General features: G+C 39.1%; 1 protein-coding gene across 1 annotated transcript in view; it reads right to left on the bottom strand.

The window, feature by feature from the left end:
• Positions 1 to 2,639: 2,639 nt before the first annotated feature.
• Positions 2,640 to 27,964, bottom strand: part of LOC133608232 (uncharacterized) — a 38,886-nt gene continuing 13,561 nt past the window's right edge. Inside the window, exons 3-4 of the mRNA XM_072913396.1 lie at positions 4,919 to 5,959; positions 2,640 to 2,836 (exon numbers count right to left, since the gene is read on the bottom strand). Of these exons, the coding sequence (XP_072769497.1) occupies positions 2,787 to 2,836; positions 4,919 to 5,959 (1,091 nt within the window). The 3' untranslated portion in view covers positions 2,640 to 2,786. The remainder of the gene's footprint in view (positions 2,837 to 4,918; positions 5,960 to 27,964) is intronic.

Raw genomic sequence — 27,964 nt, 5'->3', positions numbered from 1 at the left:
AGTCGTGGGGATCTACCTCATTCATATATATCATTTATATTTACTTATTTATGAAATATATGTTTTTGTTAACAAGTTAAAGGTGTTTAATGATAATGCAAGCATGTTTAACACGTATAGTTAATATTGTTAATACATTAAAGGTGTCTAATGATAATACAAGTATGTTTCATACATATAGTTAATATTGTTAACAAGTTACAGGTGTTTAAAGATAATGCAAGCATGTTTAACACATATAGTTAATATTGTTAACAAGTTAAAGGTGGTTAAAAATAATACAAGCATGTTTAACACAAATAGTTAATATTGTTAACAACTTAAAGGTGGTTAAAGATAAAACAAGCATGTTTAACACATATAGTTAATATTGTTAACAACTTAAAGGTGTTTAAAGATAATACAAGCATGTTTAACACATATAGTTAATATTGTTAACAACTTAAAGGTGGTTAAAGATATTACAAGCATGTTTAACACATATAGATTCCTTTCTTTCATGAAGACAAGAATATAAGTTGGTGTATTACCTGATTCTGATGACTTGCATTGATTGGAATCAGACAGTGGTGATGATAACGTCCGCATTTTCGAATGGAGGAGAAAAAAAGTCCTCCTTTCTGTCCAATACCACATGAAAGTGGTTGGTTTTTGGCATCTTATTTGTCCAGCTTCCGTACTCCTTTGTATACACTTTACAAGAAATACATTGTCGGCAAACTCTGTAGCTTGCTAGCTTTTGCACGCCAGCTTTCTGAGACTCTTATTTTGGTAGCGCAGGCAGGATGAAGCAGAGCTTTTGTGCAACTGTGCAGTCGGTCTTTGGAGTTTTGACGACAGGTACGGCGCCAGAGTCTGTTGAAATAAAGTGTTTCTCGCCTTCCAGTCGGTAATTTTAATGAGCTGGCAGCAGCCAGCGTCATCTCAGAAGACCCTCGGGTGCCGTGAATGTCAATCAAGTGACGGAAGTGACGTCATAGTGAAGATTTATGATCGCTCATTTTTAGGACTATTTTTTTAATGCCTGGCTGGTGATCGACTGACACACCCTCCGAGATCGACTGGTAGATCGCGATCGACGTAATGAGCACCCCTGCACTAGGCCACTGAGTAGGTACTAGGCCACTGAGTAGGTTCTAAGCCACTGAGTAGGTACTAGGCCACTGAGTAGGTTCTAAGCCACTGAGTAGGTACTAGGCCACTGAGTAGGTGGCAACCAAAAAAAAACCACAAGCCCAGGGGTACTGAAACACAACTAGAGGAGTCTTTAACTAAACAATACATGATCCAGGCAACGGTGTCAGGCTTGTCCCTGACAGTTTGACTGTGTTTTAGTTTTTTCTCTGCGTTTGTCTTAGTTTTCTGTCCAGCACTTTTATTTTGTCTTTATTTCCTACTTGTCTCCCTGAGTGCTGTGTCCCCTCAGCTGTGGCTGATTGGCACCTGGCCACATCTGGTGTCAATCAGCCAGCTGCTATTTAAACCTGCCTTCCCCTCCAGTCAGTGCTGGATTATTGTCATTGTCATTTCTACTTGTCGTTGTCAGTGTAGCTGGATGCGGTAGCGGTAAGCTATATTCTGTAGCTGTTTGTAGTCTGCTGTCTTTTTGTTCCTCGTCTTCCAGTTCTTGTTTCCCTGGCATCCCGTTTCCTGTTCCTAGTTCCTGGTTTGTGTTTTTTTCCTTTATTTTATAAACATTAAATCTTGTTTTCCCGCACAATGCCTTCCGCCTTCTCTGCATCTTGGGGTTCGGCACCTACAACTTTTGACAAATGGGTCATGACAGGACCCCTCCATTAAGGACAGATTCCAGATGTCCCCAGAAAAAACAAAGAACAACTTCAAAAGTCAAGGGAGGGCGGAGGGAGGACTTGGTGGTGGGTCGCCAAGCCAAGTGTCCTTGAATACACCGGGGAAGAGTCAAGTGGCGGCGGCAGGCGAGGCGGGCGACCGCGGAACGGCCACATCCGTGGCCGCCAGAATCCCAGCAGCCGACATGACCCACGCCTAAGTCCTGGGCATCGTTGCTGTTGGTGCAAAGGGCGTCCATTGGCCACTGAGGGAGTCTGACGGCCGCTTATACGGCAGGCCAGCTGGAGGTCGCGGCGGCAACGATGCTGACGCTGTGGGAAGGCCCGCCGGAGATGAGGACGATGGCATGACAGAATCGATTTTGGGTCTGATCTGCATTAGTCCAGTTTCTGGATTCATTGGGGGATGTGTTTACTCTCATCAGAAACCGCACATTGATGTTATTTTCTCTTAGTGTTCATTTAGAAACAAAAGCACGAGTTAACTCATGCGGTTAAACACAAAACAATATGGTATTAATAATGCAGATTAGTCGCACAATTTATTTTGACCGCACATTTCTCTTCAAATACTTGACTTTGACAAAACCTTCACTGACTTTTGAGCAAATTAAAGACTCGCATGTAATGAAAACATTGATGGAATATTCTCCTGCAGGACATTCTGACAATAACATTGCATTTGTGTCTTTTGTCAGTTAACTCAAACTCGTATTAACCACTGATTAATCCTAATTCAAATGGGATTAAATTGATTCAAACAGTTAATCACAATACGTGTTGATCTGCACCATCAAACTGGAATGAAGACATTTTGACACGCTTGGAACCATTTATTGATTAGTTTGTTGTCGCAGACACAAATAATGATTTCAGTATTTACAGTTTGACACGGACACAAACGGTCATCCCACCTCAAGTTCAACCGTCTTGCTCCAGAGAGAACTATGTAGGTGAGCTCCGATCCCAAATGTCCTAAATGTCTGGAGAGACCACGTCTCTGGTGAGGAGTGTGACAATCATCCCTGTAAGAAGAACACTTTGTGTTGAACACCACAGCACACACATGCAGGCATGCAATGTCAGAGACAAACGGCCCCCAAGCTGTGCCTTGCTCAAGGGCATCCTGGGCAGTTTCTTTTAAAGCTGCCCTCAAAACAGCCTTTTCCAGACTTGCCCTGCTGCGCTTCCGCATTCTCACTAATTGTTCTTTTCTTAAACTGTTTTTAGACATATGGATGTAGTTTTAAGATGTATTTTTTGACATACAGGTAAAAGCCAGTAAATTAGAATATTTTGAAAAACTTGATTTATTTCAGTATTTGCATTCAAAAGGTGTAACTTGTACATTATATTTATTCATTGCACACAGACTGATGCATTCAAATGTTTATTTCATTTAATATTGATGATTTGAAGTGGCAACAAATGAAAATCCAAAATTCTGTGTGTCACAAAATTAGAATATTGTGTAAGGCTAATACAAAAAAGGGATTTTTAGAAATGTTGGCCAACTGAAAAGTATGAAAATGAAAAATATGAGCATGTACAATACTCAATACTTGGTTGGAGCTCCTTTTGCCTCAATTACTGCGTTAATGCGGCGTGGCATGGAGTCGATGAGTTTCTGGCACTGCTCAGGTGTTATGAGAGCCCAGGTTGCTCTGATAGTGGCCTTCAACTCTTCTGCGTTTTTGGGTCTGGCATTCTGCATCTTCCTTTTCACAATACCCCACAGATTTTCTATGGGGCTAAGGTCAGGGGAGTTGGCGGGCCAATTTAGAACAGAAATACCATGGTCCGTAAACCAGGCACGGGTAGATTTTGCGCTGTGTGCAGGCGCCAAGTCCTGTTGGAACTTGAAATCTCCATCTCCATAGAGCAGGTCAGCAGCAGGAAGCATGAAGTGCTCTAAAACTTGCTGGTAGACGGCTGCGTTGACCCTGGATCTCAGGAAACAGAGTGGACCGACACCAGCTGGACTGCTGCTGAGTGGTCCAAAGTCATGTTTTCTGACGAAAGCAAATTTTGCATTTCCTTTGGAAATCGAGGTCCCAGAGTCTGGAGGAAGACAGGAGAGGCACAGGATCCACATTGCCTGAAGTCTAGTGTAAAGTTTCCACCATCAGTGATGGTTTGGGGTGCCATGTCATCTGCTGGTGTCGGTCCACTCTGTTTCCTGAGATCCAGGGTCAACGCAGCCGTCTACCAGCAAGTTTTAGAGCACTTCATGCTTCCTGCTGCTGACCTGCTCTATGGAGATGGAGATTTCAAGTTCCAACAGGACTTGGCGCCTGCACACAGCGCAAAATCTACCCGTGCCTGGTTTACGGACCATGGTATTTCTGTTCTAAATTGGCCCGCCAACTCCCCTGACCTTAGCCCCATAGAAAATCTGTGGGGTATTGTGAAAAGGAAGATGCAGAATGCCAGACCCAAAAACGCAGAAGAGTTGAAGGCCACTATCAGAGCAACCTGGGCTCTCATAACACCTGAGCAGTGCCAGAAACTCATCGACTCCATGCCACGCCGCATTAACGCAGTAATTGAGGCAAAAGGAGCTCCAACCAAGTATTGAGTATTGTACATGCTCATATTTTTCATTTTCATACTTTTCAGTTGGCCAACATTTCTAAAAATCCCTTTTTTGTATTAGCCTTAAGTAATATTCTAATTTTGTGACACACGGAATTTTGGATTTTCATTTGTTGCCACTTCAAATCATCAAAATTAAATGAAATAAACATTTGAATGCATCAGTCTGTGTGCAATGAATAAATATAATGTACAAGTTACACCTTTTGAATGCAATTACTGAAATAAATCAAGTTTTTCAAAATATTCTAATTTACTGGCTTTTACCTGTATCTTAAAAGTCTCAGGTCTCAAAGTGCTATATAAATGTGATGTATTATAATTATTATTGTTATTAACTGTTAGTCATCAAAACAAATTGTAAACCGTCTCCAAAGACAACACACACGGTCTCCATGATTCAAACAAATCTGATCTAATCAACTTCAGAATTATACATTTTGAAGCACATGAACATGAGCGTGGGAGTCAAAGTTTGTCAAATTCCTGGCACTGACTGCTGCTGTGCTCACCAGCGCACTTGTGGTCGTTGACCTGGTACTTGTAGGAGAATCTCTCATCACACACACGGCAACTGAACACTTTCTCGCCGGTGTGTATCCTCATGTGTGTGGTTAAGTGCGACTTCTGGGTTAACCTCAGGCCACACACTAAGCAGACAAAGGGTTTCTCCCCGGTGTGCGTCCTGGCGTGCTTGACCAACGCCGACGTCTGCGTGAAACTCCTGCTGCAGATTGCACAAGAATATGGTTTCTCCCCGGTGTGTGTCCTGGCGTGCCGGACAAACGACGAATGGTCGCAAAAACCTCTGCTGCAGACGGAGCAAGAATAGGGTTTTTCGCCCGTGTGAGTCCTTAGATGGGTTTTCAAACCTCCGACAAGGGCGAAGCATTTACCGCAAACGTTGCAGGTGAAGGGCTTCTCGCTCATGTGCGTCCTTTTGTGCCGCACAAACGCTGACTGGTGAGAGAAGGTCTTGTCGCACAGCGAGCAGGCATATGGTTTTTCTCCTGTGTGCGTCCTTGTGTGCGTTATCATGCGTCCTTTGATGGAGAATCTTTTGCCGCAGAATGTGCAGCTGAATGGTTTCTCGCCCGTGTGAATCATCATGTGTGTTTTCAAAGTCGACTTGTTGCCGTACGTTTTGTCACAGTGAGAACATTTAAAGTGTGTGTTGTCAGTCGGACATGTTGGATCTGCTTCATCATCGTCATCCTCAGCAGAGTGTGAAGTCGTGTCGTCTCTATCTGAGAGTGGAACTAAGTCTGCTTGGGATCCTCCACCATCACCTTCTGTTGTCATGTGTTGAGTTGAGCTGCTGCTTGGTCTCTCCGCCTCTCTCCTCTCCTCACCTTCACCTTTGACATCATCTTCTTCACTCTTCACGATGACACGGATCACTGGGAACTCCTCCGGTCCTCCAAGAGGGTCTCCCTCCATATTGATGATGTGTTCTTCCTCTTCTTCTTTAACCTGGGGGGGCTGTGGCTCCTCCTGCTCCATCCTGGAGGTCCACTCCTGCTGCCGAGGATGAAGATGCTCTTCACGGACGTCTGCTGACACAAAATGACAAAAGCATGCTTTTTTTTCGAGTTTTGCTTTGAATAGTGTGTGACTGTTTCTTTAATGGTGTCCATTTTTAGGACCAAATGATTATTTGACTTAAATATCTGTGCTGTGACCTTCCAGTTGATGCAACAACTGGAGTACAATTTCATGTACCGTATTTTCCGCACTATAAGGCGCACCTAAAAACCACAAATTTTCTCAAAAGCTGACAGTGCGCCTTATAACCCGGTGCGCTTTATATATGGATAAATATTAAGATTCATTTTCATAAAGTTTCGGTCTCGCAACTACGGCAAACAGCCGCCATCTTTTTTCCCAGTAGAAGAGGAAGTGCTTCTTCTTCTACGCAAGCAACCGCCAAGGTAAGCACCCGCCCCCATAGAACAGGAAGCGCTTCCTCTTCTACTGTAAGCAACCACCCGCCCGCGTAGAAGAAGAAGAAGGGCGCGGATATTACGTTTCATTTCCTTTGTGTGTTTACATCTGTTAAGACCACAAAATGGCTCCTACTAAGCGACAGGGATCCGGTTCATGAAAAGACGCAATCTCTCCATCCGCACACGGACTACTATTTCACAGCAACTGCCTAAAGACTTTCAAGAAAAGCTGGCTACTTTCCGTGCATATTGTAAAAACAAGATAGCTGAAAAAAAGATCCGGCCAGAGAACATTATCAACATGGACGGACGAGGTTCCACTGACTTTTGATATTCCTGTGAACCGCACTGTGGATACAACGGGAGCACGTACGGTGAATATTCGCACCACAGGGAATGAGAAGTCATCCTTCACTGTGGTTCTAGCTTGCCATGCTAATGGCCAGAAACTTCCACCCATGGTGATATTCAAAAGGAAGACCTTGCCAAAAGAGACCTTTCCAGCCGGCGTCATCATAAAAGCTAACTCGAAGGGATGGATGGATGAAGAAAAGATGAGCGAGTGGTTAAGGTAAGTTTACGCGAAGAGGCCGGGTGGCTTTTTTCACGCAGCTCCGTCCATGTTGATATACGACTCCATGCGCGCCCACATCACGCTGGTTTTTAATATATTATTAAAGTTTGACTGACCTATCTGACTGTTTTTTTGACATTCCTTTAGCGCAGTTAGATGCGGCTTATAACACGGGGCGGCTTATAGGTGGACAAAGTTTTGAAATATGCCGTTCATTGAAGGCGCGGCTTATAACCCAGGGCGCCTTATGGTGCGGAAAATACGGTAATAACTAGATGAGGCAATGCCTGAAGGAATCGTGTGTGAATGCTTCAATGCTGAAGTTGAACTGAAATCCTGGAATTTTTTATAGAATTGTTTTGAACAGGCTGAATATTTTGAAGTTGGAACAGTTTGAATCAGATGAAAAATGTGGGAATTGTGGGACTTTGAAGAATGTCCTATTGATTTCATTGGGAATTTCCCAAAATTTTGGGAATTTCCGGAAAAGCGGGAATTTTTTTGAAAATGGTACAAAAACTGAGAATGAGTTGAAATGGTTGGTCTTGGAATTTTTTGAATCGGTCAAGAAGTGTAGAAGTAGTGACATGTTGAATTGAGAAATGGTATTCCTGGAATTTAGAAAAAACGGGAATTTTTCCAGTTTAAAAAAAAAAAAAACTTTGTTTTTTGTCCTGATTAAGAGGAATGTTTTGAGGGTAGAACGGTTCAAATGCGTTGAAAAAAGTGGAAGGAGTAGTCGCCAGAAAAAAGGGTGGAAATCGGGCTTTGGTAAAACCAGGAATTCTGAAAAATCCTGGAATTTTTTGGAACTTGGAATAAAGTAGTTTAAATTTCCAGGACGGTGGAATGTGTTGAAGGTGGAATGGTTTGAACCGGTTGAAAAATGTGGAAATGTGAAAGTTTGAAAAATGGCCAATTCATTTTGAATGGGGAAAATGTCCCGAAAAACCTGGAATTCTGGGAAATTTGGGAATTTTTGGAATTTGTCAAGAGAAAGCCCGCGATTCCAGAGTAGGCTGAACAGTTTGAAGTTGGAACAGTTTGAATCAGATGAAAAATGTGGGAGTTGTGGGACTTTGAAGAATGTCCCATTGATTTCAATGGGAATTTCCCAAAAATTTGGGAATTTCGGGAAAAGCGGGATTTTTTTTGAAAATGGTAAAAAAAAACTTGAATGTTCTGAATGAGTTGAAATGGTTGGTGTTGGAATTTTTTGAATCGGTCAAGAAGTGTAGAAGTAGTGACATGTTGAATTGAGAAATGGTATTCCTGGAATTTCGAAAAAGCGGGAATTTTTCCAGTTTAAAAAAAAACACTTTGTTTTTTGTCCTGATTAAGAGGAATGTTTTGACGGTGGAACGGTTCAAATGTGTTGAAAAAAGTGGAAGGAGTAGTCGCGAGAAAAAAGGGTGGAAATAGGGCTTTGGGAAAACCAGGAATTCTGGAAAATCCTGGAATTTTTTGGAACTTGGAAAAAGAGTAGTTTAAATTTCCAGGACGGTGGAATGTGTTGAAGGTGGAATGGTTTGAATCGGTTGAAAAATGTGAAAAGTTTGAAAAATGGCCAATTCATTTTGAATGGGGAAAATGTCCCGAAAAACTTGGAATTCTGGGTAATTTGGGAATTTTTGGATATTGTCAAATGAAAGCCCGCGATTCCAGAGGAGGCTGAACAGTTTGAAGTTGGAACAGTTTGAATCAGATGAAAAATGTGGGAGTTGTGGGACTTTGAAGAATGTCCCATTGATTTCAATGGGAATTTCCCAAAAATTTGGGAATTTCGAGAAAAGCGGGAATTTTTTTGAAAATGGTAAAAAAAACTTTAATGTTCTGAATGAGTTGAAATGGTTGGTGTTGGAATTTTTCGAATCGGTCAATAAGTGTAGAAGTAGTGACATGTTGAATTGAGAAATGGTATTCCTGGAATTTCGAAAAATCGGGAATTTTTCCAGTTCAAAAAAAAAAACACTTTGTTTTTTGTCCTGATTAAGAGGAATGTTTTGACGGCAGAACGGTTCAAATGCGTTGAAAAAAGTGGAAGGAGTAGTCGCGAGAAAAAAGGGTGGAAATAGGGCTTTGGTAAAACCAGGAATTCTGGAAAATCCTGGAATTTTTTGGAACTTGGAAAAAGAATAGTTTAAATTTCCAGGAAGGTGGAATGGTTTGAATCGGTCGAAAAATGTGGAAATGTGAATGTTTGAAAAATGGCCAATTCATTTTGAATGGGGAAAATGTCCCGAAAAACTAGGAATTCTGGGTAATTTGGGAATTTTTGGAATTTGTCAAGGGAAAGCCCGCGATTCCAGAGGAGGCTGAACAGTTTGAAGTTAGAACAGTTTGAATCAGATGAAAAATGTGGGACTTTGAAGAATGTCCCATTGATTTCAAAGGGAATTTCCCAAAAATTTGGGAATTTCGGGAAAAGTGGGAATTTTTTTGAAAATGGTAAAAAAAAACCTTGAATGTTCTGAATGAGTTGAAATGGTTGGTGTTGGAATTTTTTGAATCGGTCAAGAAGTTTAGAAGTAGTGACATGTTGAATTGAGAAATGGTATTCCTGGAATTTCGAAAAACCGGGAATTTTTCCAGTTTAAAAAAAACAATGTTGTTTTTTGTCCTGATTAAGAGGAATGTTTTGACGGTGGAACGGTTCAAATGCGTTGCAAAAAGTGGAAGGAGTGGTCGCTAGAAAAGGGTGGAAATAGGGCTTTGGTAAAACCAGGAATTCTGGAAAATCCTGGAATTTTTTGGAACTTGGAAAAAGAATAGTTTAAATTTCCAGGAAGGTGGAATGGTTTGAATCGGTCGAAAAATGTGGAAATGTGAATGTTTGAAAAATGGCCAATTCATTTTGAATGGGGAAAATGTCCCGAAAAACTTGGAATTCTGGGAAATTTGGGAATTTTTGGAATTTGTCAAGGGAAAACCCGCGATTCCAGAGTAGGCTGAACAGTTTGAAGTTGGAACGCTTTGAATCAGATGAAAAATGTGGGAGTTGTGGGACTTTGAAGAATGTCCCATTGATTTCAATGGGAATTTCCCCAAAATTTGGGAATTTCGGGAAAAGCGGGAATTTTTTTGAAAATGGTAAAAAAAAACTTGAATGTTCTGAATGAGTTGAAATGGTTGGTGTGGGAATTTTTTGAATCGGTCAATAAGTGTAGAAGTAGTGACATGTTGAATTGAGAAATGGTATTCCTGGAATTTCGAAAAACCGGGAATTTTTCCAGTTTAAAAAAAAACAATGTTGTTTTTTGTCCTGATTAAGAGGAATGTTTTGACGGTGGATCGGTTCAAATGCGTTGAAAAAAGTGAAAGGAGTGGTCGCTAGAAAAGGGTGGAAATAGGGCTTTGGTAAAACCAGGAATTCTGGAAAATCCTGGAATTTTTTGGAACTTGGAAAAAAAGTAGTTTAAATTTCCAGAGTGGTGGAATATGTTGAAGGTGGAATGGTTTGAATCGGTTAAAAAATGTGGAAATGTGAAAGTTTGAAAAATGGCCAATTCATTTTGAATGGGAAAAATGTCCCGAAAAACTTGGAATTCTGGGAAATTTGGAAATTTTTGGAATTTGTCAAGGGAAAGCCCGCGATTCCAGAGTAGGCTGAACAGTTTGAAGTTGGAACAGTTTGAATCAGATGAAAAATGTGGGAGTTGTGGGACTTTGAAGAATGTCCCATTGATTTCAATGGGAATTTCCCAAAAATTTGGTAATTTCGGGAAAAGCGGGAATTTTTTTTGAAAATGGTAAAAAAAAAACTTGAATGTTCTGAATGAGTTGAAATGGTTGGTGTTGGAATTTTTTGAATCGGTCAAGAAGTGTAGAAGTAGTGACATGTTGAATTGAGAAATGGTATTCCTGGAATTTCGAAAAATCGGGAATATTTCCAGTTTAAAAAAAAAAACACTTTGTTTTTTGTCCTGATTAAGAGGAATGTTTTGACGGTGGAACGGTTCAAATGCGTTGAAAAAAATGGAAGGAATAGTCGCCAGAAAAAAGGGTGGAAATAGGGCTTTGGTAAAACCAGGAATTCTGGAAAATCCTGGAATTTTTTGGAACTTGAAAAAAGAGTAGTTTAAATTTCCAGGACGGTGGAATGTGTTGAAGGTGGAATGGTTTGAATCGGTTGAAAAATGTGGAAATGTGAAAGTTTGAAAAATGGCCAATTCATTTTGAATGGGGAAAATGTCCCGAAAAACCTAGAATTCTGGGAAATTTTGGAATTTTTGGAATTTGTCAAGGGAAAGCCCGCGATTCCAGAGTAGGCTGAACAGTTTGAAGTTGGAACGCTTTGAATCAGATGAAAAATGTGGGAGTTGTGGGACTTTGAAGAATGTCCCATTGATTTCAAAGGGGATTTCCAAAAAATTTGGGAATTTCGGGAAAAGCGGGAATGTTTTTGAAAATGGTAAAAAAAAACTTGAATGTTCTGAATGAGTTGAAATGGTTGGTGTTGGAATTTTTTGAATCGGTCAAGAAGTGTAGAAGTAGTGACATGTTGAATTGAGAAATGGTATTCCTGGAATTTCAAAAAAACGGGAATTTTTCCAGTTTAAAAAAAACAATGTTGTTTTTTGTCCTGATTAAGAGGAATGTTTTGACGGTGGAACGGTTCAAATGCGTTGAAAAAAGTGGAAGGAGTGGTTGCTAGAAAAGGGTGGAAATAGGGCTTTGGTAAAACCAGGAATTCTGGAAAATCCTGGAAGTTTTTTGAACTTGGAAAAAGAGTAGTTTAAATTTCCAGGAAGGTGGAATGGTTTGAATCGGTCGAAAAATGTGGAAACGTGAATGTTTGAAAAATGGCCAATTCATTTTGAATGGGGAAAATGTCCCGAAAAACTTGGAATTCTGGGAAATTTGGGAATTTTTGGAATTTGTCAAGGGAAAGCCTGCGATTCCAGAGGAGGCTGAACAGTTTGAAGTTGGAACAGTTTGAATCAGATGAAAAATGTGGGACTTTGAAGAATGTCCCATTGATTTCAAAGGGAATTTCCCAAAAAATTGGGAATTTCGGGAAAAGAAGGAATTTGTTTGAAAATGGTAAAAAAAAACTTGAATGTTCTGAATGAGTTGAATTGGTTGGTGTTGGAATTTTTTGAATCGGTCAATAAGTGTAGAAGTAGTGACATGTTGAATTGAGAAATGGTATTCCTGGAATTTCGAAAAAGCGGGAATTTTTCCAGTTTAAAAAAAAAAACACTTTGTTTTTTGTCCTGATTAAGAGGAATGTTTTGACGGTGGAACGGTTCAAATGCGTTGGAAAAAAAAGGGTGGAAATAGGGCTTTGGTAAAACCAGGAATTCTGGAAAATCCTGGAATTTTTTGGAACTTGGAAAAAGAGTAGTTTAAATTTCCAGGACGGTGGAATGTGTTGAAGGTGGAATGGTTTGAATCGGTTGAAAAATGTGGAAATGTGAAAGTTTGAAAAATGGCCAATTCATTTTGAATGGGGAAAATGTATCGAAAAACTTGGAATTCTGGGAAATTTGGAAATTTTTGGAATTTGTCAAGGGAAAGCCCGCGATTCCAGAGTAGGCTGAACAGTTTGAAGTTGAAACAGCTTGAATCAGATGAAAAATGTGGGAGTTGTGGGACTTTGAAGAATGTCCCATTGATTTCAATGGGAATTTCCCAAAAATTTGGTAATTTCGGGAAAAGCGGGAATTTTTTTTGAAAATGGTAAAAAAAAAACTTGAATGTTCTGAATGAGTTGAAATGGTTGGTGTTGGAATTTTTTGAATCGGTCAAGAAGTGTAGAAGTAGTGACATGTTGAATTGAGAAATGGTATTCCTGGAATTTCGAAAAATCGGGAATATTTCCAGTTTAAAAAAAAAACACTTTGTTTTTTGTCCTGATTAAGAGGAATGTTTTGACGGTGGAACGGTTCAAATGCGTTGAAAAAAATGGAAGGAATAGTCGCCAGAAAAAAGGGTGGAAATAGGGCTTTGGTAAAACCAGGAATTCTGGAAAATCCTGGAATTTTTTGGAACTTGAAAAAAGAGTAGTTTAAATTTCCAGGACGGTGGAATGTGTTGAAGGTGGAATGGTTTGAATCGGTTGAAAAATGTGGAAATGTGAAAGTTTGAAAAATGGCCAATTCATTTTGAATGGGGAAAATGTCCCGAAAAACCTGGAATTCTGGGAAATTTTGGAATTTTTGGAATTTGTCAAGGGAAAGCCCGCGATTCCAGAGTAGGCTGAACAGTTTGAAGTTGGAACGCTTTGAATCAGATGAAAAATGTGGGAGTTGTGGGACTTTGAAGAATGTCCCATTGATTTCAAAGGGGATTTCCAAAAAATTTGGGAATTTCGGGAAAAGCGGGAATGTTTTTGAAAATGGTAAAAAAAAACTTGAATGTTCTGAATGAGTTGAAATGGTTGGTGTTGGAATTTTTTGAATCGGTCAAGAAGTGTAGAAGTAGTGACATGTTGAATTGAGAAATGGTATTCCTGGAATTTCAAAAAAACGGGAATTTTTCCAGTTTAAAAAAAACAATGTTGTTTTTTGTCCTGATTAAGAGGAATGTTTTGACGGTGGAACGGTTCAAATGCGTTGAAAAAAGTGGAAGGAGTGGTTGCTAGAAAAGGGTGGAAATAGGGCTTTGGTAAAACCAGGAATTCTGGAAAATCCTGGAAGTTTTTTGAACTTGGAAAAAGAGTAGTTTAAATTTCCAGGAAGGTGGAATGGTTTGAATCGGTCGAAAAATGTGGAAATGTGAATGTTTGAAAAATGGCCAATTCATTTTGAATGGGGAAAATGTCCCGAAAAACTTAGAATTCTGGGAAATTTGGGAATTTTTGGAATTTGTCAAGGGAAAGCCTGCGATTCCAGAGGAGGCTGAACAGTTTGAAGTTGGAACAGTTTGAATCAGATGAAAAATGTGGGACTTTGAAGAATGTCCCATTGATTTCAAAGGGAATTTCCCAAAAAATTGGGAATTTCGGGAAAAGAAGGAATTTTTTTGAAAATGGTAAAAAAAAACTTGAATGTTCTGAATGAGTTGAATTGGTTGGTGTTGGAATTTTTTGAATCGGTCAATAAGTGTAGAAGTAGTGACATGTTGAATTGAGAAATGGTATTCCTGGAATTTCGAAAAAGCGGGAATTTTTCCAGTTTAAAAAAAAAAAACACTTTGTTTTTTGTCCTGATTAAGAGGAATGTTTTGACGGTGGAACGGTTCAAATGCGTTGGAAAAAAAGGGTGGAAATAGGGCTTTGGTAAAACCAGGAATTCTGGAAAATCCTGGAATTTTTTGGAACTTGGAAAAAGAGTAGTTTAAATTTCCAGGACGGTGGAATGTGTTGAAGGTGGAATGGTTTGAATCGGTTGAAAAATGTGGAAATGTGAAAGTTTGAAAAATGGCCAATTCATTTTGAATGGGGAAAATGTATCGAAAAACTTGGAATTCTGGGAAATTTGGGAATTTTTGGAATTTGTCAAGGGAAAGCCCGCGATTCCAGAGTAGGCTGAACAGTTTGAAGTTGGAAAGCTTTGAATCAGATGAAAAATGTGGGAGTTGTGGGACTTTGAAGAATGTCCCATTGATTTCAATGGGAATTTCCAAAAAATTTGGGAAATTCGGGAAAAGCAGGAATTTTTTTGAAAATGGTAAAAAAAAACTTGAATGTTCTGAATGAGTTGAAATGGTTGGTGTTGGAATTTTTTGAATCGGTCAAGAAGTGTAGAAGTAGTGACATGTTGAATTGAGAAATGGTATTCCTGGAATTTCAAAAAAACGGGAATTTTTCCAGTTTAAAAAAAACAATGTTGTTTTTTGTCCTGATTAAGAGGAATGTTTTGACGGTGGAACGGTTCAAATGCGTTGAAAAAAGTGGAAGGAGTGGTTGCTAGAAAAGGGTGGAAATAGGGCTTTGGTAAAACCAGGAATTCTGGAAAATCCTGGAAGTTTTTTTAACTTGGAAAAAGAGTAGTTTAAATTTCCAGGAAGGTGGAATGGTTTGAATCGGTCGAAAAATGTGGAAATGTGAATGTTTGAAAAATGGCCAATTCATTTTGAATGGGGAAAATGTCCCGAAAAACTTGGAATTCTGGGAAATTTGGGAATTTTTGGAATTTTTCAAGGGAAAGCCTGCGATTCCAGAGTAGGCTGAACAGTTTGAAGTTGGAACAGTTTGAATCAGATGAAAAATGTGGGACTTTGAAGAATGTCCCATTGATTTCAAAGGGAATTTCCCAAAAAATTGGGAATTTCGAGAAAAGAAGGAATTTTTTTGAAAATGGTAAAAAAAAACTTGAATGTTCTGAATGAATTGAATTGGTTGGTGTTGGAATTTTTTGAATCGGTCAATAAGTGTAGAAGTAGTGACATGTTGAATTGAGAAATGGTATTCCTGGAATTTCGAAAAAGCGGGAATTTTTCCAGTTAAAAAAAAAAAACACTTTGTTTTTTGTCCTGATTAAGAGGAATGTTTTGACGGTGGAACGGTTCAAATGCGTTGGAAAAAAAAGGGTGGAAATAGGGCTTTGGTAAAACCAGGAATTCTGGAAAATCCTGGAATTTTTTGGAACTTGGAAAAAGAGTAGTTTAAATTTCCAGGACGGTGGAATGTGTTGAAGGTGGAATGGTTTGAATCGGTTGAAAAATGTGGAAATGTGAAAGTTTGAAAAATGGCCAATTCATTTTGAATGGGGAAAATGTATCAAAAAACTTGGAATTCTGGGAAATTTGGGAATTTTTGGAATTTGTCAAGGGAAAGCCCGCGATTCCAGAGTAGGCTGAACAGTTTGAAGTTGGAAAGCTTTGAATCAGATGAAAAATGTGGGAGTTGTGGGACTTTGAAGAATGTCCCATTGATTTCAATGGGAATTTCCAAAAAATTTGGGAATTTCGGGAAAAGCAGGAATTTTTTTGAAAATGGTAAAAAAAAACTTGAATGTTCTGAATGAGTTGAAATGGTTGGTGTTGGAATTTTTTGAATCGGTCAAGAAGTGTAGAAGTAGTGACATGTTGAATTGAGAAATGGTATTCCTGGAATTTCGAAAAATCGGGAATTTTTCCAGTTTAAAAAAAAAAACACTTTGTTTTTTGTCCTGATTAAGAGGAATGTTTTGACGGTGGAACGGTTCAAATGCGTTGAAAGAAATGGAAGGAGTAGTCGCCAGAAAAAAGGGTGGAAATAGGGCTTTGGTAAAACCAGGAATTCTGGAAAATCCTGGAATTCTTTGGAACTTGGAAAAATAGTAGTTTAAATTTCCAGGACGGTGGAATGTGTTGAAGGTGGAATGGTTTGAATCGGTTGAAAAATGTGGAAATGTGAAAGTTTGAAAAATGTCCAATTCATTTTGAATGGGGAAAATGTCCCGAAAAACTTGGAATTCTGGGAAATTGGGGAATTTTTGGAATTTGTCAAGGGAAAGCCCGCGATTCCAGAGTAGGCTTAACAGTTTGAAGTTGGAACAGTTTGAATCAGATGAAAAATGTGGGACTTTGAAGAATGTCCCATTGATTTCAATGGGAATTTCCCCAAAATTTGAGAATTTCGGAAAAAGAGGGAATTTTTTTGAAAATGGTAAAAAAAACCTTGAATGTTCTGAATGAGTTGAAATGGTTGGTCTTGGAATTTTTCGAATCGGTCAATAAGTGTAGAAGTAGTGACATGTTGAATTGAGAAATGGTATTCCTGGAATTTCGAAAAACTGGGAATTTTTCCAGTTTAAAAAAAACAATGTTGTTTTTTGTCCTGATTAAGAGGAATGTTTTGACGGTGGAATGGTTTAATGCATTGCAAAAAGTGGAAGGAGTGGTCGCTAGAAAAGGGTGGAAATAGGGCTTTGGTAAAACCAGGAATTCTGGAAAATCCTGGAAGTTTTTTGAACTTGGAAAAAGAGTAGTTTAAATTTCCAGGATGGTGGAATATGTTGAAGGTGGAATGGTTTGAATCGGTTGAAAAATGTGTAAATGTGAAAGTTTGAAAAATGGCCAATTCATTTTGAATGCGGAAAATGTCCCGAAAAACTTGGAATTCTGGGAAATTTGGGAATTTTTGGAATTTGTTAAGGGAAATCCCGCGATTCCAGAGTAGGCTGAACAGTTTGAAGTTGGAACACTTTGAATCAGATGAAAAATGTGGGAGTTGTGGGACTTTGAAGAATGTCCCATTGATTTCAAAGGGAATTTCCAAATAATTTGGGAATTTCGGGAAAAGCGGGAATTTTTTTGAAAATGGTAAAAAAAAACTTGAATGTTGTGAATGAGTTGAAATGGTTGGTATTGGAATTTTTTTAATCGGTCAAGAAGTGTAGAAGTAGTGACATGTTGAATTGAGAAATGGTATTACTGGAATTTCGAAAAATCGGGAATTTTTCCAGTTTAAAAAAAAAAAACACTTTGTTTTTTGTCCTGATTAAGAGGAATGTTTTGACGGTGGAACGGTTCAAATGCGTTGAAAAAAATGGAAGGAGTAGTCGCCAGAAAAAAGGGTGGAAATAGGGCTTTGGTAAAACCAGGAATTCTGGAAAATCCTGGAATTTTTTGGAACTTGGAAAAAAAGTAGTTTAAATTTCCAGAACGGTGGAATGTGTTGAAGGTGGAATGGTTTGAATCGGTTGAAAAATGTAGAAATGTGAAAATCTGAAAAATGGCCAATTCATTTTGAATGGGGAAAATGTCCCGAAAAACTTAGAATTCTGGGAAATTTGGGAAGTTTTGGAATTTGTCAAGGGAAAGCCCGCGATTCCAGAGTAGGCTGAACAGTTTGAAGTTGGAACACTTTGAATCAGATGAAAAATGTGGGACTTTGAAGAATGTCCCATTGATTTCAAAGGGAATTTCCCCAAAATTTGGGAACTTCGGGAAAAGCGGGAATTTTTTTGAAAATGGTAAAAAAAAAACTTGAATGTTCTGAATGAGTTGAAATGGTTGGTGTTGGAATTTTTTTGAATCGGTCAATAAGTGTAGAAGTAGTGACATGTTGAATTGAGAAATGGTATTCCTGGAATTTCGAAAAACCGGGAATTTTTCCAGTTTAAAAAAACCCGTTGTTTTTTGTCCTGATTAAGAGGAATGTTTTGACGGTGGAATGGTTTAATGCATTGCAAAAAGTGGAAGGAGTGGTCGCTAGAAAAGGGTGGAAATAGGGCTTTGGTAAAACCAGGAATTCTGGAAAATCCTGGAAGTTTTTTGAACTTGGAAAAAGAGTAGTTTAAATTTCCAGGATGGTGGAATGTGTTGAAGGTGGAATGGTTTGAATCGGTTGAAAAATGTGGAAATGTGAAAGTTTGAAAAATGGCCAATTCATTTTGAATGGGGAAAATGTCCCGAAAAACTTGGAATTCTGGGAAATTTGGGAATTTTTGGAATTTGTTAAGGGAAATCCCGCGATTCCAGAGTAGGCTGAACAGTTTGAAGTTGGAACAGTTTGAATCAGATGAAAAATGTGGGAGTTGTGGGACTTTGAAGAATGTCCCATTGATTTCAAAGGGAATTTCCAAATAATTTGGGAATTTCGGGAAAAGCGGGAATTTTTTTGAAAATGGTAAAAAAAAACTTGAATGTTCTGAATGAGTTGAAATGGTTGGTATTGGAATTTTTTTAATCGGTCAAGAAGTGTAGAAGTAGTGACATGTTGAATTGAGAAATGGTATTACTGGAATTTCGAAAAATCGGGAATTTTTCCAGTTTAAAAAAAAAAACACTTTGTTTTTTGTCCTGATTAAGAGGACTGTTTTGACGGTGGAACGGTTCAAATGCGTTGAAAAAAATGGAAGGAGTAGTCGCCAGAAAAAAGGGTGGAAATAGGGCTTTGGTAAAACCAGGAATTCTGGAAAATCCTGGAATTCTTTGGAACTTGGAAAAATAGTAGTTTAAATTTCCAGGACGGTGGAATGTGTTGAAGGTGGAATGGTTTGAATCGGTTGAAAAATGTGGAAATGTGAAAGTTTGAAAAATGTCCAATTCATTTTGAATGGGGAAAATGTCCCGAAAAACTTGGAATTCTGGGAAATTTGGGAATTTTTGGAATTTGTCAAGGGAAAGCCCGCGATTCCAGAGTAGGCTGAACAGTTTGAAGTTGGAACGCTTTGAATCAGATGAAAAATGTGGGAGTTGTGGGACTTTGAAGAATGTCCCATTGATTTCAATGGGAATTTCCCAAAAATTTGGGAATTTCGGGAAAAGCGGGATTTTTTTTGAAAATGGTAAAAAAAAAACTTGAATGTTCTGAATGAGTTGAAATGGTTGGTGTTGGAATTTTTTGAATCGGTCAAGAAGTTTAGAAGTAGTGACATGTTGAATTGAGAAATGGTATTCCTGGAATTTCGAAAAACAGGAATTTTTCCAGTTTAAAAAAAACAATGTTGTTTTTTGTCCTGATTAAGAGGAATGTTTTGACGGTGGAACGGTTCAAATGCGTTGAAAAAAGTGGAAGGAGTGGTCGCTAGAAAAGGGTGGAAATAGGGCTTTGGTAAAACCAGGAATTCTGGAAAATCCTGGAATTTTTTGGAACTTGGAAAAAAAGTAGTTTAAATTTCCAGAACGGTGGAATGTGTTGAAGGTGGAATGGTTTGAATCGGTTGAAAAATGTAGAAATGTGAAAATCTGAAAAATGGCCAATTCATTTTGAATGGGGAAAATGTCCCGAAAAACTTAGAATTCTGGGAAATTTGGGAAGTTTTGGAATTTGTCAAGGGAAAGCCCGCGATTCCAGAGTAGGCTGAACAGTTTGAAGTTGGAACACTTTGAATCAGATGAAAAATGTGGGACTTTGAAGAATGTCTCATTGATTTCAAAGGGAATTTCCAAAAAATTTGGGAACTTTGGGAAAAGCGGGAATTTTTTTGAAAATGGTAAAAAAAAAACTTGAATGTTCTGAATGAGTTGAAATGGTTGGTGTTGGAATTTTTCGAATCGGTCAAGAAGTGTAGAAGTAGTGACATGTTGAATTGAGAAATGGTATTGCTGGAATTTCGAAAAACCGGGAATTTTTCCAGTTTAAAAAAAACAATGTTGTTTTTTGTCCTGATTAAGAGGAATGTTTTGACGGTGGAACGGTTCAAATGCGTTGAAAAAAGTGGAAGAGTGGTCGCTAGAAAAGGGTGGAAATAGGGCTTTGGTAAAACCAGGAATTCTGGAAAATCCTGGAATTTTTTGGAACTTGGAAAAAAAGTAGTTTAAATTTCCAGAACGGTGGAATTTGTTGAAGGTGGAATGGTTTGAATCGGTTGAAAAATGTAGAAATGTGAAAATCTGAAAAATGGCCAATTCATTTTGAATGGGGAAAATGTCCCGAAAAACGTAGAATTCTGGGAAATTTGGGAAGTTTTGGAATTTGTCAAGGGAAAGCCCGCGATTCCAGAGTAGGCTGAACAGTTTGAAGTTGGAACACTTTGAATCAGATGAAAAATGTGGGACTTTGAAGAATGTCCCATTGATTTCAAAGGGAATTTCCAAAAAATTTGGGAACTTCGGGAAAAGCGGGAATTTTTTTGAAAATGGTACAAAAACTGTGAATGAGTTGAAATGGTTGGTGTTGGAATTTTTTGAATCGGTCAATAAGTGTAGAAGTAGTGACATGTTGAATTGAGAAATGGTATTCCTGGAATTTCGAAAAACCGGGAATTTTTCCAGTTTAAAAAAAAACGTTGTTTTTTGTCCTGATTAAGAGGAATGTTTTGACGGTGGAATGGTTTAATGCGTTGCAAAAAGTGGAAGGAGTGGTCGCTAGAAAAGGGTGGAAATAGGGCTTTGGTAAAACCAGGAATTCTGGAAAATCCTGGAAGTTTTTTGAACTTGGAAAAAGAGTAGTTTAAATTTCCAGGATGGTGGAATATGTTGAAGGTGGAATGGTTTGAATCGGTTAAAAAATGTGGAAATGTGAAAGTTTGAAAAATGGCCAATTCATTTTGAATGGGAAAAATGTCCCGAAAAACCTGGAATTCTGGGAAATCTGTGAATTTGTCAAGGGAAAGCCCGCAATTCCCGAGTAGGCTGAACAGTTTGAAGTTGGAACAGTTTGAATCAGATGAAAAATGTGGGAGTTGTGGGACTTTGAAGAATGTCCCATTGATTTCAAAGGGAATTTCTAAATAATTTGGGAATTTCGGGAAAAGTGGGAATTTTTTTGAAAATGGTAAAAAAAAATTTGAATGTTCTGAATGAGTTGAAATGGTTGGTGTTGGAATTTTTTGAATCGGTCAAGAAGTGTAGAAGTAGTGACATGTTGAATTGAGAAATGGTATTCCTGGAATTTCGAAAAACCGGGAATTTTTCCAGTTTAAAAAAAAAACAATGTTGTTTTTTGTCCTGATTAAGAGGAATGTTTTGACGGTGGAACGGTTCAAATACGTTGAAAAAAGTGGAAGGAGTAGTCGCGAAAAAAAAGGGTGGAAATAGGGCTTTGGTAAAACCAGGAATTCTGGAAAATCCTGGAATTTTTTGGAACTTGGAAAAATAGTAGTTTAAATTTCCAGGACGGTGGAATGTGTTGAAGGTGGAATGGTTTGAATCGGTTGAAAAATGTGGAAATGTTAAAGTTTGAAAAATGGCCAATTCATTTTGAATGGGGAAAATGTCCTGAAAAACTTGGAATTCTGGGAAATTTGGGAATTTTTGGAATTTTTCAAGGGAAAGCCCGCGATTCCAGAGTAGGCTGAACAGTTTGAAGTTGGAACAGTTTGAATCAGATGAAAAATGTGGGAGTTGTGGGACTTTGAAGAATGTCCCATTGATTTCAATGGGAATTTCCAAAAATTTGGGGAATTTACGGAAAAGCGGGAATGTTTTTGAAAATGGTACAAAAACTGTGAATGAGTTGAAATGGTTGGTGTTGGAATTTTTTGAATCGGTCAAGAAGTGTAGAAGTAGTGACATGTTGAATTGAGAAATGGTATTCCTGGAATTTCGAAAAACCGGGAATTTTTCCAGTTTAAAAAAAACAATGTTGTTTTTTGTCCTGATTAAGAGGACTGTTTTGACGGTGGAACGGTTCGAATGCGTTGAAAAAAGTGGAAGGAGTCGTGAGAAAAAAGGGTGGAAATAGGGCTTTGGTAAAACCAGGAATTCTGGAAAATCCTGGAATTTTTTGGAACTTGGAAAAAAAGTAGTTTAAATTTCTGTCAAGACTTGGACTATGGCTTGGTTTGTTCTCCCGAGGTGCAAGTGAATTGGACTGGATATGCCTTGAAGGTAAATACATGATTTAATAATAACACTCAAAGAAACAAAAGGCGCGCTCAAGGCGGATGTACAAACTTGACTAACGAAAACAAAAGACTTGCACGGGGGCAAAAAACTATGAACAACAAAAAACACTAACTATGGCAATAATAAACAAAACTTACTTGGCATGGACATGAAGTGCGCAGAGGTGGACAGAGTGTGACAGGTGTATGAATACGGGGAGGTCGTCAGGACGAACAACAGAAAATGAAAAGCTTAAATAACACAGACATGATTAACGAAAACAGGTGCGTGACTCAAAACGTGAAACAGGTGCGTGACGTGACAGGTGAAAACTAATGGTTGCTATGGTGACAAACAAGAGTGCACAATGAGTCCAAACGTGGAACAGGTGAAACTAATGGGTAATCATGCAAACAAGACAAGGGAGTGAAAAGCCAGAAACTAGCTAAGTACCGTGTGACTTGTTGAAGGGTGGACTAGCAAAGTAAGATTTTCATTGAACGGCAAACTGTCTGTTTAACTGTGCATATGACAATAAACAATCTGCAATCTTCAATTAAGTATTGTGAACGATTGTTCATCTCTTAGCTATCACTATCACATACTTGCCAACCCTCCCGAATTTTCCGGGGGACTCCCGAAATTCAGTGCCTCTCCCGAAAACCTCCCGAGACAAATATTCTCCCGAAAATCTCCCGATTTTCAGCCGGAGCTGGAGGCCACGCCCCCTCCAGCTCCATGCGACCTGAGTGAGGACAGCCTTTTTTCACAACAGGACAACAACAGGGTGACAAGAACTAAATCATCCAGACTAGAGATAAATTGTATTATTATGTTTATCTTACCTACAAATAAATATATATATTAATTAAAAAAAGAAATATATATTTTTTTACTATATTTAGCTAAAAACATCAAAATTAATTGTATTCTTTTTGTATTTTTTCTGACTCCTTATTACATCCAGCCATAGAATTATACATTAAAATAAACATATTTGAAATAATTAATTTTAAATGATCATAATAATTCATTTAAAATGACCATATTTAATTATTAAAATAATTGCTTGTTTGTCAACAACTTTAGCATTTTATTCATTACATTTTGAAGCTCTCAGAAGCCAAGTTATGTTATATTCCTTAAGATTTATTTATGCAAGTTTGAAGTATCAATTATCTAAACACAGTTTTGTTTGCATATTTTCAGGATGTAAATATATATATGTATATATATATATATATATATATATATATATATATATATATATATATATATATATATATACATATATATATATATATATGTGTGTATATGTATATATACATATATATATATATATATATATATGTCTTAATAAGGTTATCCAAAAAATAGTGCTCGATACCGTAGTAGAGCGCAATATATATACCGTATTTTCCGCACTATAAGGCGCACCTAAAAACCACAAATTTTCTCAAAAGCTGACAGTGCGCCTTATAACCCGGTGCCCTTTATATATGGATTAATATTAAGATTCATTTTCATAAAGTTTCGGTCTCGCAACTACGGTAAACAGCCGCCATCTTTTTTCCCCGTAGAAGAGGAAGTGCTTCTTCTTCTACGCAAGCAACCGCCAAGGTAAGCACCCGCCCCCATAGAACAGGAAGCGCTTCTTCTTCTACTGTAAGCAACCACCCGCCCGCGTAGAAGAAGAAGAAGCGCGCGGATATTACCGTACGTTTCATTTCCTTTGTGTGTTTACATCTGTAAAGACCACAAAATGGCTCCTACTAAGCGACAGGGATCCGGCTCATGAAAAGACGCAATCTCTCCATCCGCACACGAATTACTATTTCACAGCAACTGCCTAAAGACTTTCAAGAAAAGCTGGCTACTTTCCGTGCATATTGTAAAAACAAGATAGCTGAAAAAAAGATCCGGCCAGAGAACATTATCAACATGGACGAGGTTCCACTGACTTTTGATATTCCTGTGAACCGCACTGTGGATACAACGGGAGCACGTACGGTGAATATTCGCACCACAGGGAATGAGAAGTCATCCTTCACTGTGGTTCTAGCTTGCCATGCTAATGGCCAGAAACTTCCACCCATGGTGATATTCAAAAGGAAGACCTTGCCAAAAGAGACCTTTCTCCAGCCGGCGTCATCATAAAAGCTAACTCGAAGGGATGGATGGATGAAGAAAAGATGAGCGAGTGGTTAAGGTAAGTTTACGCGAAGAGGCCGGGTGGCTTTTTTCACGCAGCTCCGTCCATGTTGATATACGACTCCATGCGCGCCCATATCACGCTGGTTTTTAATATATTATTAAAGTTTGACTGACCTATCTGACTGTTTTTTTGACATTCCTTTAGCGCAGTTAGATGCGGCTTATAACACGGGGCGGCTTATAGGTGGACAAAGTTTTGAAATATGCCGTTCATTGAAGGCGCGGCTTATAACCCAGGGCGCCTTATGGTGCGGAAAATACGGTATGTGTGGGAAAAAAATCACAAGACTACTTCATCAAAAAATCACAAGACTACTTCATCTCTGAGATGAAGTAGTCTTGTGATTTTTTTCCCACACATACATATATACATATATATATATATATATATATATATATATATATATACATATACATATATATATATATATTTATGAAATGCTTGACTTGGTGAATTCTAGCTGTCAATATACTCCCCCCCTCTTAACCACGCCCCCCCACCCCCCACCTCCCGAAATTGGAGTTCTCAAGGTTGGCAAGTATGCACTATCATCACAGCCATCTTCTCATCTGCTTTTGTGTGTGTGTGTGTGTGTGTGTGTGTGTGTGTGTGTGTGTGTGTGTGTGTGTGTGTGTGTGTGTGTGTGTGTGTGTGTGCGTGCAAGTGTGTGAGAGGACAAAAGACCTCAGTGTGAGCGAGTGAAAGGAGGTAAAGTAAACAGGGAATGTGTGTGTGTGTGTGTGTGTGTGTGTGTGTGTGTGTGTGTGTGTGTGTGTGTGTGTGTGTGTGTGTGTGTGTGTGTGTGTGTGTGTGTGTGTGTGTGTGTGTGTATCTGCCTCCAAGATACATCATGTCTTGACAAACAGATCTGACTTTTAGGTTCACATCTTGTGGAATATTTTTACTGCTGTAAACAAACAAAGCAACAACGCCAAAAAGGGGGCCATGCCCATCATGCGCATGCGTGTGGGTTGCTACCAGTGTTGGGACTAACGCGTTTCAAAGTAACGCGTTACTGTAACGCCGTTAGTTTCGGCGGTAACTAGTAATCTAACGCGTTATTTTTTATATTCAGTAACTCCGTTACCGTTACTACATGATGCGTTACTGCGTTATTTTACGTTATTTTTCAAGTAGTATCGGATAGAAACAGAAGATCTGAGTGTGTTTTATTGCAGCGGTGGAAAAGAAAAGGCGTGCTTTGTGTGGGTGGGGGCGGGGGGAGACTACCATACCGCAGTTGAGGAGCGCAAGGGAGACGTTCCTCCAGGGCCTATGGACGTCTTCGGGGCTAACAACCTTCACTTTACCCGGCAGTGGGTCTTTACAGCTGAGGGTGAATGACAAGACGGGCGGTTTTGTTGCAACTTTGTGACTTTATTGGACGCAGCCATCCACCAAGCTAGAGCACCTGCACGCACTCACTGTCGCCACTCGCTCACCTCTCTCGCCCACTCACTCACTGACGTCACTCACCTCACACGCTGTCATATCTTAAAGGGCCACACACACACACACACACATACGCGACTCTCATAACAACTAACAAGACATCATGGCGAAGCCAGAAGTCGAGTTTCTTAACATGGAGACATTCTCAATACTTTTCTTTTGTCGAGCACAAAGAAAATAACATTTTAGTTAAAAGTAAGTTGTGTCTTGGATCAAAGATCCTATCTACTTAAAGTTAAAGTGCCATTATGTTGCAGCTATTTAAAATAGTTTTGTCAATTTGTTCTGGCCTGAAAAAAATTGGCCCTTTGAAACATATCTTTGTCTTTGTGTGTTGTATGTAGACCACATTGTTTGTGTGTTGTATGTAGACCACATTGTTTGTGTGTTGTATGTAGAGCACATTGCTTAGCAGAGTTGAGTGATGCAAATGCATGTCAAGTTGATCAACACATTGTATTACCGTATTTTCCGCACTATAAGGCGCACCGGATTATTAGCCGCACCTTCTATGAATTACATATTTCATAATTTTGTCCACCAATAAGCCGCCCCGGACTATAAGCCGCGCCTACGCTGCGCTAAAGTGAATGTCAAAAAAACGCTGCGCTAAAGTGAATGTCAAAAAAACAGTCAGATAGTTCAGTCAAACTTTAATAATATATTGAAAACCAGCGTTCTAACAACTCTGTCCCAAAATGTACGCAAATGTGCAATCACAAACATAGTAAAATTCAAAATGGTGTAGAGCAATAGTAACATAATGTTGCTCGAACGTTAATGTCACAACACACAAAATAAACATAGCGCTCACCTTCTGAAGTTATTCTTCATTCGTAAATCCTTCGAATTCTTCGTCTTCGGTGTCCGAATTGAAAAGTTGCGCAAGCGTGGTATCCAAAATGGCCGGTTCCGTCTCGTCGAAGTCATCGGGAGTCAGTGTCGCTGTTGTTCTGTGAATCCTGCCTTCCGGAAAGCTCGGACCACAGTTGTGACCGAAATATCTGCCCAGGCATTTACGATCCACTGGCAAATGTTGGCGTATGTCGTCCGGCGCTGTCTGCCCGTCTTAGTGAAGGTGTGTTCGCCTTCGGAGCTGTGTGAAAAAAGCCACCCGGCCTCTTCGCGTAAACTTCCCTTAACCACTCGCTCATCTTTTCTTCATCCATCCATCCCTTCGAGTTAGCTTTTATGATGACGCCGGCTGGAAAGGTCTCTTTTGGCAAGGTCTTCCTTTTGAATATCACCATGGGTGGAAGTTAGCATGGCAAGCTAGAACCACAGTGAAGGATGACTTCTCATTCCCTGTGGTGCGAATATTCACCGTACGTGCTCCCGTTCCACAGTGCGGTTCACAGGAATATCAGTTGCTGTGAAATACGGTAGTAATCCGTGTGCGGATGGAGAGATTGCGTCTTTTTATGAACCGGATCCTTGTCCTTTGTAGGAGCCATTTTGTGGTCTTTACAGATGTAAACAGGAAATGAAACGTACGGTGATATCCGCGCGTTTTTTCTTCTTCTTCCGGGGGCGGGTGGTTGCTTAAAGCGCTTCCTGTTCTATGGGGGCGGGTGCTTTCCTTGGCGGTTGCTTGCGTAGAAGAAGAAGCGCTTCCTGTTCTACCGGGAAAAAAGATGGCGGCTGTTTACCGAAGTTGCGAGATCGAAACTTTATGAAAATTAATCGTAATAAAGCGCACCGGGTTATAAGGCGCACTGTTAGCTTTTGAGAAAATTTGTGGTTTTTAGGTGCGCCTTATAGTGCGGAAAATACGGTATTCTCCAGTGCAATAACAGTACTGACATGAAGGCTAAAAGGGCATTAATGGGAGCCTTAAAAAAAGGGGGGAAAAAAGAAGTAACTAAATAGTTACTTTTCACAGTAACGCATTACTTTTTGGTGTAAGTAACTGAGTTACTTTTGAAATAAAGTAACTAGTAACTGTAACTAGTTACTGGTTTTCAGTAACTAACCCAACACTGGCTGTAAACAAACAAAGCAACAACGCCAAAAAAAGGCGGCCATGCCCATCATGCGCATGCGTGTGGGCTGCTACAGTTCCTCGTTTAACGGAACAAAAGCGTGTCCTTATCAAGACTCGTTATTTTAAGAGAGAAACCATTTCGGAATATTGTTTTATATTGAAATGAAAAGCTACTTAGATGAGAAGTAAACAAACCTGCTCTTTGATGTTTGCTGCAAACAGCGTCCAGTACGTTCCTCTTTT

Source organism: Nerophis lumbriciformis, linkage group LG06 (assembly GCF_033978685.3).
Source record: "Nerophis lumbriciformis linkage group LG06, RoL_Nlum_v2.1, whole genome shotgun sequence".
Taxonomy (NCBI): domain Eukaryota; kingdom Metazoa; phylum Chordata; class Actinopteri; order Syngnathiformes; family Syngnathidae; genus Nerophis; species Nerophis lumbriciformis.
This window is presented reverse-complemented; position numbering and strand designations above follow the sequence as displayed.